We start from the raw sequence: 21,213 nt of genomic DNA, 5'->3' as shown, positions 1-21,213 counted from the left end.
AGGATGGTGTAACATGAAAACTTTTCAAAGCTTTGTTCAATATACAAACAATACATTTTTATCATATTGATACATTTGTGATTATGAGGAGCCACACAATAATACTGTACTGTTTCAATTATTTACAAGCAAGGCATAAAAGCATCAGCCCTTCAGGCTACAAATGTAAAGATGAAATACTGACCGTATATGTCACTTTAATATCTTGTATAATATTATTAATGTGTATGTGTGTGTGCGCAGCAGACGTTAGAAAAGAGTGATAAGATGTTTGGTTTTTACTGTGGCTAAGTGCTTTTTGTGGCTGCAAGGGCAGAAAACAGGATGGTGGAGAATAGAGACACACACAGAAACAGGTTATACACACACGCACACACACACACACACACACTCACGCACACACACACACACACACGCACACATACACACACACACACACACACACACACACACACACACACACACACACACACACACACACACACACACAATCAAAAACTGGCAGTAGGAATACGATGCGATACACTCTCATGCTCACTTCATCACCACAGAGTTTCACTGTTATACACATTTTCCTATCTTTCTCTTCCACACACACACACACACACACACGCACACACACACGCACACGCACATGCACACATACACACAAAGTGAAAGCTTCAGTAGGTGCCCATGTGGCTCAGCAGTACCTCTGTTTTCTATCTTTCTTCTCAGAGGGGAGTAGAAGATGTATACTTATGCCAGGGAGAGGTATTTGCCTGTGATTCCACTCAACTGTACATGCCACTGTATCCAGATTGAATCCCAACCTCATGTTACAACACACGTGCTGATAACAGTTTCAACTGCAGCTCCCTGGTCAGACCCTTTTGAGCTCCAAACACACTAAAGCAGATATGACTTTTTTTTTGGAGGATTACTTTTTCTTTCTTTTTTTTGTGAAACTGTTTTGCTACTGAAACAGTAAGCAAGGAGCCCCTTCGTCCCATTGGTCCTCATGTTGACAGTGCGACGTAATACAAAGGAAAAGAGAAACAGAGTGACGTGACAGTGAGACAGAAGATAGATGCCACTATCAGAACGTCATAAGCAACGGTTGTCAAGGTTGCAAAGATTTTCATGGCCTTCGCATTATATTCAGAGAATGAGGTCACATTTAAAATCAAGTGTCTTTGTAAACCCATCGCCATCCAGTGCGGATCATCCAAGTGCAGCCACTGAGGTGTGCATGCATCACAGTTACTGTTATGAGTCCGTTTTTGTATGACAATGAGGAGAGAAAAAGTCAATGGGAGAATGGGGAAATGAGCCGAAAGCCCATCCTACAGCAGCCTGAATGGCGTTGAATTAAAGCCGCCTCAGTGAGTAAGAGCTTACTCTAATATGTTAATACCTTTTCGAACCCCTTAGTTAAATCGATCCTTCATTTCTAGCAGCAATCCCTGAAAGTAAAGGTGTTTAAGCCCCCCACTCCCTTCAGGCCAGCACGTTATCATACAGCTCAGAACAGTTTGAATGGATCTGCAGGGTAACGTTTCTATTACAGCCCCATACAGAGAGCATTCAGAAAGAGCGTTTCCAGGACTTACAGAGGATCTTCTGGAAGGCTCTGCGGAAATCCTGGTTGAAGATGGTGTAGATAACCGGGTTTAGCGAACTGTTACAGTAGCCAATCCAGAAAAAGAACTTGAACAGCGTCTCGGGGATCTCACATGGCTCCCGGCAGATCCCGTACAGGCTGTAAGAGAAGAAGAACGGGAACCAGCACAAGACGAAAACGCCCATGACGACGGCAAGGACGAAAGTGAATCGCTTTTCTCTAGCGGCAGAGGCTTTATTGCGGTTGACGGTGCTCCGGCGTTTGCGGCGAGATGAGAAAAGCTCCATGGATTTGGAGCTGGAGCGCGACTTCCTGCTGGAGTATTTGGAGGCGGAGCTGCTTTTGCGGCTGGACTTCCTGTCCTTTCTTTCATCACGTTGATGTTTGGAGGAATTGGTACCTTTCTTAGGTTTCTCGTCCGACGAGCTGCTGTCTTCGTAGTCGTCATCGTGGTCCGTTGGCGGATGTTTGGGCTCATTCGGTAGAGGGGATCCGACTGCATGCTCTTTGCAGTGTCCATTCTCACGTTCTTGGTCCTTTATGCTTTCCCTGTTGGACTTTACTGACCCGCCTCTTCCTGATTCGGCTTGGTCCATTCCATTCTCGAGCGGGGAGTCCACATCTCTCTTCTTCTCCGACATCGTTCTGGTCCTGTTCTTTGCCACTTGGTATATCCGAATATAGACAAGGATCATGATGACACAGGGGGCGAAAAATGATCCGATACTGGAGTAGAGGATGTACCAGGTCTCATCGTTCAGGATACACGTGGGACTGGCCTCATTGCTGCTCCTGTCCATTGATATCAGTGGTGGGAAGGAGATGACAGCTGAAATCAACCACACCACCACAATCATGCCTTTAACTCTTTTAGGTGTTCTCTTTAAGTTGTACTCTAATGCCTGTGTCACTGACCAGTACCTGTCCAAACTGATGGCACACAGGTGAACAATTGAAGAGGTGCAGAATAAAACGTCCAGAGCCAGATAAATGTCACACCAGATTTTGCCAAAAAACCAGTAGCCCATAAGTTCATTTGCCAGAGAAAAGGGCATGACCAGTGTGGCCACCAGTATGTCTGCACTGGCGAGGGAGACGAGAAAAAGATTCTGGGGTGGTTTTAGAGCTCTGCTCGTTAAAACGGCGATTACAACGAGGACGTTCCCGACTATTGTAAACAAAATGAGAAAGCTGACAAGTCCGGCCAGACCCCAGATAGCAAGCTGGCTGTACTGACTCAGAGATGTGGAATTAGAGGAGATATTTTCTGCCTCTATTCCGTCCTCCAAGCTGGATCTATTTAAAAAATCCATTTTTACTTGTTTTTAGTCAAGGAACGACTTTTAAAAAAGTAAAATGTGCCTAAATAATCTGTAGTAATATCCCATTAGGACCTCAGCGCGTATCTACTGTAAATGTCATTTTTTCTTTCTTCTTCTCACCTGCGATCTTCCATCTCCATGCACGCAAGTCTCTCCTTTAGAAAAAAAGAGTGAGAGAGAGAACGCGATATGCAAAGTATGTTAAGTCCTTATTCCAAAAAGATGCAGGCTGCTCCGCAGCTGAATGTCCATAGTAAGAGAAGGCTCCCTCCTCAACGCGTCCTCTCCCATTCTGACTGTGCCTGCATCTCTCCACCTCCGCGTCCCCGCTGTGTCCTGAGAGAGGTTTGTAACAACCACGTGTCTTTTTTTCTTTTTTTTATATTAGAAAAAAACTAGAAGCGACCCGCTGCGCTGATAAAAGACAGTGGCGATGCGGAAGAGAAAACGGTTAAATAAGCCGACTACTTGATACAACTGTTGTTTTATATTTGATCATGTATTTAGGAGAAATTAATGATATTAGGGTAGGTTGCTACTGGAGGAGCATTTGCGTTGCGTGTGTCCTGTTTGTCTGCAGTGTAAGATTTGTTGCTGACAGTTGCAGATCGGACAGCAGCCCATCACTGACTCGCTCTCTTCTGATTTGACTTGAGGTCTGTTTCAGTATGAGTGCGCGCTCGCGTCCATTATAATGTACAAAGTCAGCAGGTGCTCTTAGGGGTGGTCACACCGCTGTCAATACGCACAGACTGACAGCTGCGGAGTGCCGCACCAAGCGCGCTCTGCTCTGTCCTTCCGTGCGCACACTGGAGGTCAGTGTTGCAACAGCCAGCCCCGGAGACACACACACACACACACACACACACACACACACACACACACACACACACACACACACACACACACAGTACTACACATCCATCCATGTGAATACAGTAGATATTCCAATATGTAGCCTATTGATTAACATGCACCCTGTATAATGAACATAAAAAAAGTTCTTGTGACCTTGCAGAGGAACGTTTTTATAATTTCTTGCGATTATTATTGTGTGTGTTTGGGTTATGGTAATTGTGTGGATAAATAGATTAGAGGATTACATGGTGCAGTTGTGAGTTTCTGTTCTCAGTTTTGAGGATAATAAAGGCATAGGCTGTATTATCTTCATGTAAAGCAGTGTGAATGCATACAGAATAGAGAGGGGCTTGATTAATGAGTTCATCCTCTGGGTGGTTTTTATCAGGCAATAAATAAAAGGGCTTGATTAAATATGACCATGATTTCCAGGTTATCTTGTACGTATTCATGTGGTTTCATTTCCAACAAGGATATATTCGCATGTCCACTAGAGATGAAATAGTAGAACATAACTTCACCTGATTAAATTACCAACATTAGTTTGTATCTCAGTATTCTTCAAATATAGTTCAACAGTGCTTTTATATACCTTGAAAGAATTTGACCACATTTGATATTGAAGTTCAATGGTCTATAATTCTACATGAAAACGAAGAAGTCTGAAGTCTTTGCAACCATGTTGCAACAAGGTGAAGTGTTTTCACAAGAGTAGGTTACATGCAAAGCTACTGGATGCTTGACAGTTTTGAACACAATGTTTTCTTATTCAAACTTGGTTTAATGGATGATATAATATCCAATATGATCATGCACATTTTACTATGGTAAATATTGAAACCGGTAAACTTCAACGTTTTTTGTCTTATTCTTTTTCTCCTCTGCACCCGTCATCGCCTTCTGATCTGGGTGGTGTTACTGCCTTGAGAAAGCTTTTCTCCTCTTTGGCGTATAGCCTGGTATTACGTTCTTGGCCCAGTGCGTTTATTGACCAGCCTCCTGGCTAAGTACCTGTCGTTAATCACAGAGCAGCTCAGCCATACTGAATTAAAGAGCATTCGCAGCCGCAAGAAATGCTCAACTCCAAATTGATCCTCATTAAGGCTATCAGAGGGGATGAGGAAGGCTCGTGGTCCACGGGGAACACAGTCAGGGCGGGGGACAGTCTCTAACTTGTCGCCCCCCCCCCCCCCCCCCCCCCCTACCATTCGTGAAACACCCTGCTACTTCTCATGCTGCCTGTTTAAATTGAACTAAGGCCAGAGTGATGCAGTAGGTCAGCATGGATGCACTCTAAGCTGATTTTCAACAGACAGACAAGCCTTATTAACGTCATTAAGTTGTGTCCCGGGGCCACAGCTCTGTCCATATAATTGGGGCACCAGTGAGCGATCTCAGCTATTACCGAGCCCTTTTCTTGTTTCCTACATTGTGCTCTGCAGGAAGGGATTAAGTTGGCTCGTCCTTATTCAGATAGCCAGAAGCCTGCTTTTGGATGTCAAGAAAGCTTTGTTAATCACTTTTATCTCTTTCTATCAAGGCGCTGTAATTTTTTGCTCTTTTAAAACTAGTGAAATGATAAATGATCGTCCTTTTTGTGTTGTTTCGTTTTTCTGGTTAAGCTCCTGCAGTGGCACAACGTGAGGTTCTTGTAAAGATGTGGTAATTGGTTTGCGCTACAGTGCAGCATATGTGGGAGAAGCAATCTGAGCCTAATACGATTCATCGAATAGAGCTCCAAGACCTTAATAATACCTGATGAGTTTTCACAAGGTAACATGACCAGCCTCTTGTGGCACTGTGAAAGCCAATACAGCGAGTACTCTGGTTATTACGCATTATCACACAATCAACTCCTCATAATAGCTAGAAGTCATACTGCCAAAGGCGTTTACCTCCAGATGATGAACTCTTATCATACACATTGTGGCCACAACACGATCACAGAATGCTAAGTCCGCCCCATGCTAACAAAGCAAAAATAAATCAAAGCTGTTACCAGTAAGCATAGACACTTCCAATTTTCCCTCCATCACTAATGTGCAGTGGTATCCGTATAAGTCCCACCCTTAAGGAGGTATTGCACCAGCTGTTGACAGTGACAAATGGCATTGCTATGCTGGCAGACAACTATAGAGCCAGGAACAAATAGTTCAGGGAGCAACACCTAGCCCAGGGGAGATTCTCTCTGCCGGCATCACCTCACCTCAGAGAGCCTTCTTATCGAGTGCCTTTCTGTGACAAATTACCTTGTAGGAAAAACAGTCAAACAAGATCAATGAAATTGTTGATTTGGACTCTTTTTGCACTGCTTTTAAAATGCAGGACATGTTCAGTTTTTTTGCAACCTAAATCACAATGGAACATAAAGTTGGGGCTGTCTATATTTCTTAGCTCGCCATATCTCAGCAATTGATCCTAACCGTTCTATCGTTGGAGTATAGGATTGTCAGAACTACAAGGGTTCAGAGCCATTAAAAAGCTAGGAGGAGCTATATTTTAGCCATATCTTGCTCTGCTGTCTTTCTCGACCCTATGCTGCCTCCAGAGCATTGCCAGCACATCCAGTGACCTTGGCATCATTGTCCCTGTGAAGCAGGCAGCTGGATGTCAAGCAGGATGCATTTTAAACAGAATAGATAAGATATTTCTTGGATTTGATCATTTAGCTTTGAAAAGAGAGGCGTGTGTTGCATTTCAACTATGCCAATAACCTCAATGTCAACAAAGAAAAGATCCTTAATGGATTTACAAACTGGCTTGCACAAAATAGTGCGATGGCTTTATTGTAAAGAGTACCAATCAGGTGAATGTTGACACTCTTTTGATCTTCCATCGTGAACATCTGTATTCTCTTTTATAAGAAAAACAATCAATAGAAAAATATGATTTGATATATTGTTGAGATTAAACCTTTATACAATAACCAATTCGTTTTTTTCCTTTAACAAGTTATATACAGTATATACTGTATATTCATTTATTTTTGTATTTAATCCGCCATTTTGGTTTTTGCTCCATAAAGACACATTAATATTACTTTAGTCCCAAGGGCTACGAACATTTTAAAGAACCTCCTTTCACAATATGCCATGGCAACAGTAATTCAAAATCTGCGGCCTTGACTTTTGCTACACTTCTTGCAATGAATGTGTCGCTAAAGTCATTTTCACCTGTAGATGTGGGTTGAGGGAGGGGGGTTGGAGCGAAGCGGCGGAGCTATCAGAACGACGAGGCGCAAGCTCGGGTCAGTCACACACATGCCCCTTTCACACCAACACGGTTCCAAGGCCGGTTCGGAGCTAGAGCCTGATAAGCACCGTTTTTTCCTGTTCACACCGCAGCGGATCCGGCTTTAAGCACCGCAAACCGGTGCTTACCAAGCACCAAAATGTTTTCGGTCTAGAAGCAAGAACCGCATACGTCACGCCCAGTGGCGTCGCCTGGCCTGGGCATCCGGGGCTTTAGCCCCGAATGTTTTTTCTGTAGCCCCGGACAATTCTCCCTCAATAATATAATACATTAACCGTGCTTTACGTGAACCTCATCATGACACAAGAGAGGACGGCAACACTGTAATTTCCCGTGTTCAGTGAATGCAACAGAGGCATGACACCAGACCAATCAGAGAGTTGCATGGAAATAAACGTGTGCTTGTGTCATTCAAGCTCGGCTCTGTGTGTGTGTGTGGCAATAGCGCATTTAGTGTGATAGAGAGAGAGAGAGAGGGGGAGGGAGGGACCGCTGCCAGCAGGGACCTGTTGTTAGCATCTGGTTAGCTGCACTAACGGACATTTGTTCCACAACAAGCTGGAGGAGAGTCCTCTCCTCTCAGACTGAGAGACTCAGGTGAGCTAAAGGACTCTCTGAGTGTTTAGATACTTAACTTTAGTCTAAGTTATCTCAGTGGGTCTCAAACTGTTTGGTCACAAATTATTCAAAAGATTATTTCCGCGGCACACCTTCATATGATCATTATAGTTATTAAAAAAAAGAGAATAAAGGAAAAACAGTTATGAAATACTATATGGCAGTAAAACAAGAATAGAGTTTAAAAGGGGAGTGATTAGTAAAATATCCATAAAGAAAAAGAACATCTGTTTACAGTTCTGCTTCATATGGGTGTTGAGAGAGGTATCCATAGATCTCTTCATTTTGCTCTCAAAGTGCACCAGATTGATGCTTTTAACTTCAATATTTAAAAAAAAATCTTCCCGGGGGAGCATCCCCCCGGACCCCCCCTAGAGGAGGTGAGGTCTGCCCCCTACTCATAAAAAATACCACTTTACCCCTGCCTATATGCCGTGAGCTGATTATCGAGCCCTTATTGTAACAGTCGTGTGTGTGCGTGTGGGGAGTGTTGCAGTAAAAAATGCCACTACTGCCGCCGCCACTGTGGGCTAAGCCCCGAATGTTTTCAGGCCCAGGCGACGCCCCTGGTCACGCCAACACATTCTCACTCCCAACTCGGCCTATATTGACGTTATGTCAGGGTCCCTGTCGTCACTTTCCAACGCAAGGGGGGGCCCTTTAGCGTCGAGTTTCAACTATCAGGGAGTCCCATTGACTTGCATAGAGCTCCCTGAACGTTGGTAATAGACGAGTTGGGATCGCGGCGAAATGCTCTCCGCAGATTCATTCTCACAGCGTTTATCAACCTTTCAAACTCAATATCAAGCCACACTTATTGTGTTTACTTCTTTATTTTAATTGAATAATGTCGGACTTTTGTTGCCGTCAGTTAGGGGGAGAGTAGGGGCTCAGAAAACTGAAATCTATATTGTTTCATCGTTTTTTCCTTCTAATTTTGTATTCTTTTCTAAACTACACACTGTTATTTACTCAATAATAAGACACAATTATCCTTGTGTTTATGTATTTGTTTGATTGTATAATGTCGGACTTTTGGAGTCCGTCAGGACCGAGGGTCGGAGCAGCTCATTCGAACACAGGAAGCTATATTTTCAAAATAAGAGTTCATTTTAATATTATGTTTGATAATATTATTTTTATTAACTAGACCACTGGGTCATGTTAAGACCATCTTTTCTGTCGGTTTGGTGTTAGAAATATAAAAACAATATATGTGTGGATAACAAAATACATCCATCATAAACAGCAGTATATTTTATTGTGTTAAAGGTAGGGTAGGTAAGTTTGAGAAACCGGCTCGAGATACACTTTTTGTTATATTCCATGGAATGCTCTTAACATCCCGATAGCAATGAATATCTTAAATGCTTTGACAAAAAATACATTAAAAAATGTCATCTGTGGAAGCCGTAGTACTGTAAAAAGTACGACCAATCATTTTAGCCGGCCCGGCTAAAATAACTGGATGGCCTACCTGCCTGTCAGCCTTCCATCAGTGCACAAACTTATCTCGTGCCCTCATTGGTCATGTGCGCGTTCGTGTGTGTTGGAGGAGGGGCTCTGTAAGGAAGTGGCAGATTTTCTTCGGTTGTGTATTTTCAAATTCTAGCGATCTCGAGCCGGTTTCTCAAACTTACCTACCCTACCTTTAACTGTAAACCTGAGTGCTTTAACCGCCTAGACGTTAAAGCACATTTTTTGTTGATGCATTATATTTGATGAAAACATAAAAATATTAAGAGTACATACTTTCATAGGGGGAAAGTAGAAGGTCAATGATAGAAATATAGAATAGAAAATATCAATAAGATACTGTAAGTGATCTCTACAATAAAACAGTTTAGTGCCAGATGTCCAAAGATATTAACAGGAGGATGTGCAAAACAGACAAACTAATTAGGCTTTATTCAAACATTAAAGAATACTTTAGGTTAAGGTCTTCTTTTGAATAAGAAAAAAGCTTTGGGGGTATCTACAGGTAAATATTAAGCCTGACAAAGTACTTAACGTCTAATATATTGCATAATTTGTTTTTGGACTTGACAATCAACTTTCCTGCAATGTTAACTATGTTGAAGCACTTATTTTAACTGATATTATACATATTAATTATACTCTTATAAAATGTATGTAGATAGTATAAGAAATATGCAGAATATGACAATTTAATGGTGGAGGTACACACATATTGATAGATGTCTTGTAATGCACTGTTGAGGAACCTGCGACCCAAGTTTTTCATCTCCGACCTTGTCAGGTATTGAACATTCAATAAATAAAGAACACAGAATTATTAAATATAAAACACAGAATTTGTTTGATTATACTAAATGATTTACAAATAAACACCACTGCATATTTACAACTGTTACACATGCTGCTGTAACGAAAAAATGTACAACTTGGGATCAATAAAGTATGTATTTTCTTAAGACGATCGATGGCTACTGCCATATTTGCAAAATGTGCCTCTGAACCTTGACAAGTGCATGTTTCAGGCTTATCAATGAACAACAGGAGGGGTCACAGACATAAGACCAGCTGTTAAATAAAGCTCTTCTGACCTTAGCTGTCATGTGGGTATATATTAATGCTGCGCATTATGGACACGAGCAATTTTCACCCATTTATTAATTATATGTTTCCTATCCCCTAAACCTCCAGGGATGTACACAGTTTAATACTGGCAACTTCTTATTATGAGAAATACGAAAACGTCTTTTAAAACTACAATTCCCAGCAGAGACGTGCCATAGAACATGTTGCGAAACACACAATAGCCAGCATGTGTAGTTCTGGGGACGGGTGGGGGAGGGGGGGATGGACCCATTCGAATCCAGTTTTGGATAGTCTGCCGTGGTTTAATCAGCATTTCGCCGCGATCCCAACTCGTCTATTACCAACGTTCAGGGAGCTCTATGCAAGTCAATGGGACTCCCTGATAGTTGAAACTTGACGCTAAAGGGCCCCCCCTTGCGTTGGAAAGTGACGACAGGGACCCTGACATAACGCCAACATAGGCCGAGTTGGGAGTGAGAATGTGTTGGTCACGCTTACGTCGGAGGGGGGCGAGATTAACCTGAGCTAACAGTTTATGGCTAGTACTGCAAATAAAAGTAACAGGCAATAGTGCTGAGCAAAGTGACTAGAACGCAACCACACACTTATAAAAAAAAAAAACGTTATAAAGTCAGGCAACACTAACCAGGCTTTGTGTGATTCTGTTTATTTGTACCTTACTTTGACCATCCGTTCGCTGTTATTGATCATTGTGGAGAGCAGGCAGACGTTTTGTTTTGTATTATAGCAGCTATCGGATGGAATCAATACATGGGCTGCACAGGTTGTCATGTCCGACTATCACAAGTAGAATCATAATGAAAAATACGCCGGTAAAATGTGCCTGTAGAAAACGGTTTATGCCACAATACAACCCAGTCTCACGGCATTTCGTGTTATAGTCACGACAATTAATCTATTGATTCGTGTTCAACAACACGATTTTCCCCTTTTTTTCGTGTCACACAGAACGATTTTAAAAGCAATGTATTTCTATTGGTAGTGTGTTTCGTGCCTGCACCACGTCTTTTTGTCCGGTCAGGTCTTGGAATACCAGAAGCTGTGTGGTTCATAAAAACATGTTCTTACTCAATATCAAGCCACGATTATTGTTTTTATTTTAAATCGTATAATGTCGGACTTTTTTTGCCGTCTGTGAGGAAAAGAAATGGGGCTCAGAGCCTCAGAATACGGAAATCTGTATTTTTTTAAATCTTTTTTTCCTTCTAATTTGTTATTCTTTTCTAAATAACACACTGTTATTTACTCAACAATAACACACAATTATCCTTGTTTTTATTTATTTGTTTAATTCTATAATCTCTGGCTTTTTTGCCGTTCCTCAGGAACTGAATTTGAAAATAAAGTAACAGGAAACAGATGTAGGCCTATAAGGGAAATTTCGAGCATCATTGCGATACACATCCACTGAACTGATTACCCAAGATCCTCAGCTATGGTTTAAGCTCGGTGATTGGATGTTTTAGCCGCAATGCACGTTGGGATATGGTGTTTATGCAATATGAAATCGTTGCCAGTATTAAACTGTGTACATCCCTGGAGGTTTAGGGGATAGGAAACACATTGGTGTTATCACATTTAAAACATATAATTAATAAATGGGTGAAAATTGCTTGTGTCCATAATGGGCAGCATTAATATATACCCACATGACAGCTCATTGTTACTTTGTAATTCTACTCCACTACAATTCAGAGGTTAACCTGGTATTTTTACTCCACTACATTTATTTTAGTTACTTAGCAGATTCTGATTAATTATGTGAAATATAAACAACCCTTAAAGCAGACTTTAGTTACACCTGAGTAAAATTCAGGGAAGGTGATTGTCAAGTGCCAACAATCAGGAGAGATATTTGATAGTTGGTGCTTGAGAAGACTAAACATTTATCTGCAGATCCCTATAAAGTATATTCATTACTCGTTATTCTCTACTAATAGTTAATTAAAGACTGTATATAATGGCTATTTTGCACATCCCTTTCAAGATTTCAAGATTTTCTAAGGTTTATTGACATATCATATACACAACTACGGGGTAGTTGTGCAATGAATGAAAAACGTGGGTCACAGGTTCCTCAACAGTGCATTACAAGACATCTATCAATATGTGTGTATACCTCCACCATTAAACTGTCATATTCTGCACATTTCTTATACTATCTACATACATAAGAGTATAATTAATGTGTATAATATCAGTTAAAATAAGTGCTTCAACATAGTTAACATTGCAGGAAAGCAATATATTAGACGATAAGTAGGGCTTAATTGGCTTAATATTTATCTGTAGAAACCCCCAAAAGCTTTTCTCTTATTTAAAAGAAGAACTTAACCTAAAGTATTCTTTAATGTTTAAATAAAGGTTAATTCGTTTTTCTGTTTTGCACATCCTCCTATTAATATCTTTGTACATCCGGCACTAAACTGTTTTATTGTAGAGATCACTACAGTATCTTCTTGCTTTTTTATATTCTATATTTCTATCATTGATCTTCCCTATTTTGTATGTAAATATAACATATTCAACAAAAAAAATCCAATAACGAGCTTTAACCACTAGGCGGCCTACCAGTATACGTTTCCAGCTTAGTTGATGTCGGATGTATTTTGTTATCCACAGATATATTTGTTGGATATTTGAACCTACACCAGCAACAGTCAAAGACAGGCAACTGTTGAGGAGTTGGAAAGGTCTGAAGATGTTACAAATAAGGTATCCACAGCATACAATGCCATAATAACTTTGTATTATTAGTGTAGGACACTTATGTATGTATAACATCTGAAGATGTGTAGTTTTATTCATGTTTTCACATTGTTTTACAGGATATTGCTATATTATTTCACATATTGTAGTTCTACACATTAATATCTGAGGTATATCCGTCATTTAATGGTAAGCTATTGAAATTCTGATTCCATAGATGTGTCTCCCATCACCCAAAACCCCTGACTATTCTCTCAACTCAGTATTTACATTCTTATATTCAAAGAAAATCAGTAATATCTTTAAAAACTACAAGTCCTGTTCGATAAGCTGTGCACCGGTATGGTGTAAATACAGCCTATTTACCAATTGGATCAAATATAAAAGTCAGCCGAATTAGTGTTGATACTGCAAGGAGACGTATTGTGTGAAGAGAAATAGAAGATGTTGTTTAATTGCTGATATATTTATGATCCACGTCACGTATTCAGTTTCGGTGGCAGTTATTCCAGTTTGTCTAGAAGTCTTCTAATCAGGGCTCTATAAATAAAGAACTACGGCAGATGTGCAATATTTAATGCAGCCGAACCGTGTATTACAATGCCGTTATGTGAATGACTTCCAAAGAGAAAAGCAAGAACACTTGGATTAAAGTATTATTTTCTTTTTTTAAATGTTTTTCGGATTTCATATTGCATAAACACCATCTCCCAATGTGCATTGTGGCTAAAACAACCAATCACCAAGCTTAAACCATAGCTGAGGATCTTGGGTAATCAGTTCAGTGGGTGTGTATCACAATGATGCTCGAAATGTCCCTTATAGGCCTACGTCTGTTTCCGGTGACTTTATTTTGAAATTCAGTTCCTGAGGAACGGCAAAAAAGCCCGATATTATAGAATTAAACAAATAAATAAAAACAAAGATAATTGTGTGTTATTGTTGAGTAAATAACAGTGTGTTATTTAGAAAAGAATAACAAATTAGAAGGAAAAAAAGATTAAGAAAAATACAGATTTCAGTATTCTGAGGCTCTGACCCCCATTTCTTTTCCGGCAAAAAAAGTCTGACATTATACGATTTAAAATAAAAACAATAATCGTGGCTTGATATTGAGTAAGAACATGTTTTTATGAACCACACAGCTTCCGGTCTTCCAAGACCTGACCGGACAAAAAGATGTGGTGCAGGCACGAGACATACTACCAATAGAAATACATTGCTTTTAAAATCGTTCTGTGTGACACGAGAAAAAAGGGAAAATCGTGTTGGTGAACACGAATCAATAGATTAAATGTCATGACTATAACACGAAATGCCGTGCACAATAGGATGACAACAACAAGATAGTCAGTTTAGCTTTGGTTGCTATGCTAACATCACCCATGTTATACCAGAGAAACTTTCATAACAGCGTTGTGATGCCAAACAGCGTCAATTCATACTGACACACATTCACTGGGGAATTGGGGATATGTATCAGCTGCTTGTGTGACAGTCAGACAGTGAAGACTTTACAGCGGCCGCTGCCGTGAGTTAACGGAAGAATAAACTCCGGTGGAAGAGCAGCACTATAGCGGTCGGTAAATGCCGCTGAAACACATTAATAAACAATGAACCACGGCACTCTGGAGAAAAGTATAAGGTTGGAGAAGTAGTTATTTAATTGAATCTGGCTTCGTATGATTAAAAGTAACACGATCATCGACCCAATGCAGTCCCCCATTGTTGTTGTTGTGAGCGCCGTTGGGGAGAAAATCAGCGACGTAAACGGTGACGTCATGACGCAGCAGCGGCAGCACCAGTCGGGCTCTGGGCGGTGTGAACAAAACGGGGGCTGAAAAGGGTTAGGGTTAGGGTTTCACACCAACACCAACGCAGATTAAATTAAATAACTACTCCTCCAACCTTATACTTTTCTCCAGAGTGCCGTGGTTCATTGTTTATTAATGTGTTTCAGCGGCATTTACCGACCGCTATAGTGCTGCTCTTCCACCGGAGTTTATTCTCCCGTTAACTCACCCCAGCGGCTGCTGTAAAGTCTTCACTGTCTGACTGTCACACAAGCAGCTGATAAATATCCCCAATTCCCCATAAGTGAATGTGTTTCAGTATGAATTGCTAAACTGACTATATTGACTACTTGTTGCTATCCTATTGTGGCATAAGCCGTTTTGTACAGGCACATTTTACCGGCGTATTTTTCATTATGATTCTACTTGTGATAGTCGGACATGACAACCTGTGCAGCCCATGTATTGATTCCATCTGATAGCTACTATAATACAAAACAAAACGTCTGCCTGCTCTCCACAATGATCAATGACAGCGAACGGATGGTCAAAGTAAGGTACAAATAAACAGAATCACACGAAGCCTGGTTAGTGTTGCCTGACTTTATAAAGTGTGTTTTTTTACAAGTGTGTGGTTGCGTTTGCTCAGCGCTACTGCTTGTTTCAACTTTTATTTGCCGTACAATTTTTTCGAGCTTGGTAAGAACCAGTTTTCGGGGAAAAGAGCCGGCTCCGCTGCGGTGTGAACAGGAAAAACCGGTGCTTATCAGGCTCAAGCTCGAAACCGGCCCTGGAACCGCGTTGGTGTGAAAGGGGCATGTGCGGGGCCCCGCAGTCATCCGGTTCGACCTGACTATGGCTGTGACTGTGTGTGTGACTGACCCGAGCTTGCGCCTCGTCGTTCTGATAGCTCCGCCCCTTCGCTCCAACCCCCCTCCCTCCCCCACATCTACAGGTGAAAATTACTTTAGCGACACATTCATCGCAAGAAGTGTAGCAAAAGTCAAGGCCGCAGATTTGTCGATTTATACTGCCACAGAGCAGATTCGTGAAGTTGTAATGACTGATTTGAGAGGTTGTAATCACCAAGTTGCAGTTGTAATGGAAAATATATTTTAAAAATATATATATTTTTCTGCAAGTAAACATTTCATCACTAACTTCATTTTTGTTCTACAAGCTACACAACTTTGATTTTTTCCTGTGACTTCAAATTTGGTTCACAGATACGTGGATATGTTATACAAGTGTAAGTAAATGTATGCACACAAGCTCAGATTTCTTTTCTGCAAGTTCTCACATTGTACTCTACAAGTGCTAACATCAGGTTTTACAAGCTCTCACATTTTGCACCATATCTATCTTCATATAAACCCCTATAAGCCTCTGCATGAAGTCACCATCAAAAGTAGTAAATACAGAATTTAGTTTGCTGTCTGTCAAATGCCTTTTTGAATTGCTTTTTTTTTTTTTACGAGGCTGATATTCTGCACATAAAAGAATAATCTGTTTATTGTAGTTCTTTTTTGGCATTCTTTGATAACTTCAGATGAATGCAACAAAGATGTAGTAGTAACTCCATCTTCACTGCATGTGCTTATTAACACATCAAATATCAACACCAAATATCCAAATGCAACTATGAACTCATTTTGGCCTCATAAAACGATTGAATATCTGCACAACACATTGTCACAGTGCTGAGACACAGCTCTTTAGATTATGCAAGTCACCCGAGAAAGGTTGACTGTCCAATTATAAGTGCAGCTTTGCTTGAGATGAGTGGCTGTGTAGAGTCTGGCCTGGCAAAGTCATTACCATCAATCTGAGTGACAGTTGGGCCGAACTGGCAGATCCGCAGACATCTCGAGCGTTATGCGCAGCAGGAAGGTGTTGAAAACGTGACACTCCAGGCAAAGGGCGACACCAATCGACTAGGTGTTGCATCATGATCTGCGCACCAGATTGACTTGCCGTTGGTGAAAAATGACCATCTGTGAAGTGTCACTCTGAGATGCTGCGGAGAGGACAGACAAACTGATAAAGAAATCAAATGAGAGGAAAAGCAATAGATTGTCTACAAGAAGTCATCATTAGTTCTGGTTTGCCGATGAAATCAACACTTAAGAGCTAAATGCTTCATGTGTGCCTAGTACCATACAGAAATAAATCTCGAAACGTTGGACTCATTTTACACTATCCTGTGAGCCATTGCCCTACAACTTTAGGCTCCCTGGAAGAAAAACTATATAATGTTGACATACAAATGAATCCAAGTCAAGGCATTGAGCTGTAAATCAGCTGCAGGCACCCTCTAATAACCTACACAGAGCTTTGCAGAGCCAAACTTCAGCTGGTAAAGTAAACCAATGGTAGTCCTTTTAGATTCAATCAAATATGGAACCACACTGTTCTTGCATTAAAGCACCTTCTCCTTCTATGCCCTGTTGGATTGATCCATTCACAGCCTTTGATAACCGCAAGGCCTTTTTTTCTAATGCTACAGGTTTCTCCAAGATGTCTGGCATAAGCCCACTACTTATGCCTCGGCTGCCTTAAAGTTCAGTTTATAAGGCTAAACCTTTAACAGCCTAGTGATGAAAGGGCAACGTTTGGGAGACAGACTTGTGAAAAGAAGAAAGAGAAAGGGAGTAGACAAACAAACAGGAGGCTAGAGAGGGAGAGACACTGGAGAAAGATAAAACCAAAGAGTGTAAGATAAAGGCAGGAGTAAATATAAGTCTTAGGAAGAAAAGGCTGTGTTGCCTGGATCCCTCCTTTATATCACATAGGTTGGTAAAAACCTATCCTCATCAGTTAGTCAGGAGAAGGGTTAAGAAGTATTATTCACACTTTGGGAGTTGAGGAGCAAATGGTAATCCACTTCTCTTCTTCATGTTCTCAAAGGATTCTGTTGCATCTGGGGATTTCCTCTCTTTGTTTTATACACTTATGCTTGCATGTACAGTACATGTACAAAACAGCCTATAAATATGCTTCAAAGAATCAGCTTCATTATGTTATAAGTAATTTCTCTGTAAAGTGGTTTTTATTTGTAATAAGAAAAACCAGATTTGACAAATGTGAACATAAAGTGGACCTATATTGTAGGTGATTTGAGTTGGCAGTCGTAAGGATGCTCATTATCTGGAAATCGGATCAGGGATTTTAATGGGTATTCCAGACCTTCTGTTATATAAATCAGTTTTCACAGTGTTTTTGGGATCCTAGAAGACAGTAAGTGTGTTGCTCATTTTGCATCAAACCACATAGCCTAAGCTTATACAGTTTACTTTAACAGGAACACTTCTTTAGTCTGCTGACCCTCTAACAATTCCCCACAAACCACAAAACATGCATAGCTGTTCGAAAACCTCTCTTAACCCCCTGACATTTACATCTTTGTTTGAAAAGATGATATGCTGTATTAGTCCTTGAGTGCCAACGATTCTATGACATCTCGTCGTAATCCTGCTTTTTACAAACAAGAAAATATCAACCAATTCTTAAAAATATCACATGTTGACCCTTCTCTACCCAAAGACCTATCTGCAAATTGACTTATTTAGCCAAAAGTCTTTGCTAAGCAGATTAGGACTGTATAAAATAAACAACAGAATGTTCTTCTGAAAGGTAGGATAAGGTTCTCTAAAAACATTCTTAAAATGTTTGGTGATAACTTTCTTAAGATTTTTTTGATAACCTTCTTAAAGGTCCCATGTCATGCTTTTCCGGTTATTACCCGTCCCCTTGTGTGTTATGAAGGTTTTTATGTATGTAAACGGTCTGCAAAGTCACAAACCCTCAAAGTACACCCTGTAGCGAGTAAAACTCTAACACAGAAAATACCTGTCTATGCTGCCCCAGAACGCCTCGTTGGAGATTTCTCTTTTTCTTCCTGGTACTAAGTGACGTAACGACGACCCAAATGGACCCATTGGTCCAAATGGACCAATCCGTGGAGCTCCTCACACACACACAGTCTTTTAGCGGCGAAAATGTGACGCGCTGGAGGGGGGGGTGATAGTGGAGCCTCGCAGCGCGGCGAAACTGTGGCGCGCTTACGGCCCGTCCACACGGCGGCGTGCGTTGAAGCTTCAACGCTTCTGCCCATTCACTTTGAATGGGGTGACGTCACGCTTCGTCCAACTGCATTGTGGGAGCGTCGCTACGCTTTGCTCGCGTTGCTCGCTTCAAAAGTTGAGCAATGTTCAACTTTTGAAGCTTCGATGGAAGCGTTAGCCAATCAAATCATATGCCAGTACAAGCTCTAGCCAATCAAACCGCGTGCTTGTGTGTCCGGGGCGGGAGATTCATGTGATTGGATGTTGGTCGAGTTTCAGACACGCCGGCCGGCAAGCTTCAACGCACGCCGCCGTGTGGACGCTGCGTTACACTGTAGGTGTAGGCGTTTGGGGGTGCGGGGGGGGGGGATGCGGGTGCTAGTGGAGCCTCGCAGATGGGGCCCCCTCAGCACCCCCCCCCCTTCCCGCGCCCATTCGCGATCTCTCGCTGTCTCGCAGCAAGCAGGATACCACACCAGTAAGCCAGCTCTGTCAGCTCCTCGCAGCAGCGAGCTGACCAATCAGAGCACACTGGGCTCACAGCGAGGGGGGGTCAGGAGCTCCAACAAGGCGTTTAGGACAGAGAGTGAAATTCAGTGAATACACATACTTTACAGAGATGCTGTATGAGAAAACAAATGTGAGTTTGGAAAATTGCACAATGTAAATCTATTCTAGTAGACCTCAACAATGGAATTATGTTCAGTAGAAATGGCCATGACATGGGACCTTTAAGATGTTTTTGATAACATTGTTCGAACATTATGCTCTACTGTTCTTAAAACGTTTTCAGCTGGATGTTTTATTTTGGTTCCCAGAATGTTCTTCTGAAAGCTAGGATAACGTTCTCTAAAAACATTCTAAAAATATTTTGTGATGACCTTCTTCAAATGTTCTTGATAACATTGTTCGAACATTATGCCCTACTATTCTTAAAACGTTTTCAGCTGCAAGTTAGATTTTTGTATGTTGCCAGAATGTTATTATTTTAGAGTAGGATAACGTGATTTATCAGAAGTCTTTTTTTTTTTTTTTAATGCGACCAGCAGCTAGTACAAGTCACTGTCGGTGTCACATGTACTGGAGGGGACCCAGATCAGACTCGGAATCAGCTGGTGAAAGTAACATTTGTTTATTAGAAAAGGGGAGCTGGGAGTGGAGGTTGGTTATGGCGGCAGTGGGAAACAGTTGTTCCAGGGTGGGTAGAGAGGCCTGGCTGGTCTTGGGAGTGTGGAAGGCCTTGTATTCCTCCTGGGAGAGACATACAAATGAATGTGAGGCAAAAGCAGGCAAAGTTGTCAAAGAATATGCTGGTAAAAAGCTAGAGCGGCACGCAACAAACCGTTCACGGCAACAATCCGGCAGGGAATGAGTGCAGGCTGCAGGCTTTCATAGTGTGGCTGATGAGCAGGTTGCAGGTGTGGTTGATTGGAGATTGCTCCCAGACCAGCAGGCAGGGGGGGGGGGGGAGAGAGAGACACACAGGGCCGTTCTCATTTCATCAAATGTCCCTCCTCGACTCCCCTCCTCGACTCCTATCCTCGTGTCTTAGTCCCGCCCACAGGAGATGTGAGCGGAGGAGCCGAGGAGGGGAACCGAGGAGAGAGGAGGGGAAGCAGCAGGCGGTTAGAGAAATGAGAACTCCTCTCCTCTGAGCGGTCATTTTAAAGAGACGTCCATTAATGATGACAGGAGGCACAGCAGCCCTCTGTCTGATGGACAGATGTGTTCATGACTTATATATTTACTTTTAATTCATTCACAGTGCGGTATAATGAGACAATAACAGGCTACAGATGCGGACATACACACACACACACAGACACACACACAGACACACATACACACACACACACACACACACACACACACACACACACACGTATATATTTATATAAATATATACAATTTCAGAATCAAACAGAGCACTCTCATAATAACGTAACACTATCAGAGACTGGATATATCCCCCCCCTCTCCCCTCTCTGGTCGCTACAATGAGGGAAATAAATGACGGGCCAAAAGTTTTATTTACAAGTATTACAAGTAAGCAGAGGACACCAAACCAACTGAGACCTGTCTGTCCGCTGCATCTACGCACACACTGTACCACACACACCTACACTACACACACGCACCTACAGCTCCTAAAGCATAATCAGGCTACAACCGTTGTGTATTTTATTATGTGAAGCACTAAATGGTTTTAGAAAAATATCGACTTTGTTTGTAGATATCTACTAAACTAAAGCAAATAAAGAGAGTAGGCCTGTTATACTGAGTGATATATATTATACACACTGCTCTGCTTTCTGCACGGACCTCACAGCTGTTCTCACTGTAAACATCGTGTCGCGATGAAAGCAGTTAATAAAATAATATCCAGGGGATGCATGCAGAGCTGTCATTGG

General features: G+C 41.5%; 1 protein-coding gene across 2 annotated transcripts; it reads right to left on the bottom strand.

The window, feature by feature from the left end:
- Positions 1–532: 532 nt before the first annotated feature.
- adra2c (adrenoceptor alpha 2C) lies at positions 533–2,959 on the bottom strand. Of its 2 annotated transcripts, XM_034130946.1 has the most exons (2): positions 1,593–2,959; positions 533–789 (listed from the first exon to the last, which is right to left on the bottom strand). In XM_034130946.1, exons 1-2 carry the CDS (start codon positions 2,914–2,916, stop codon positions 683–685), a joined length of 1,431 nt encoding a protein of 476 aa, XP_033986837.1. In that variant the 5' UTR covers positions 2,917–2,959; the 3' UTR covers positions 533–682. The 2 variants fall into 2 exon arrangements, with proteins under 2 accessions (XP_033986837.1, XP_033986836.1); XM_034130945.1 differs by having other exon boundaries at positions 533–2,959.
- Positions 2,960–21,213: the final 18,254 nt, after the last annotated feature.

Source organism: Trematomus bernacchii, unplaced genomic scaffold (genome assembly GCF_902827165.1).
Source record: "Trematomus bernacchii unplaced genomic scaffold, fTreBer1.1, whole genome shotgun sequence".
Taxonomy (NCBI): domain Eukaryota; kingdom Metazoa; phylum Chordata; class Actinopteri; order Perciformes; family Nototheniidae; genus Trematomus; species Trematomus bernacchii.
Note: the sequence above shows the minus strand (reverse complement) of the source record. Positions and strands in the feature narration are given on the sequence as shown.

What these genes read in the sequence shown, in the direction of transcription:
- adra2c (XM_034130946.1), bottom strand. Translation starts at nt 2,916, where the DNA reads ATGGATTTTTTAAATAGATCCAGCTTGGAGGACGGAATAGAGGCAGAA. An exon ending in AGCCTTCCAGAAGATCCTCT is followed by an intron (nt 790 to 1,592) that starts GTAAGTCCTGGA and finishes ATCTGGATACAG; the next exon opens with TGGCATGTACAGTTGAGTGG.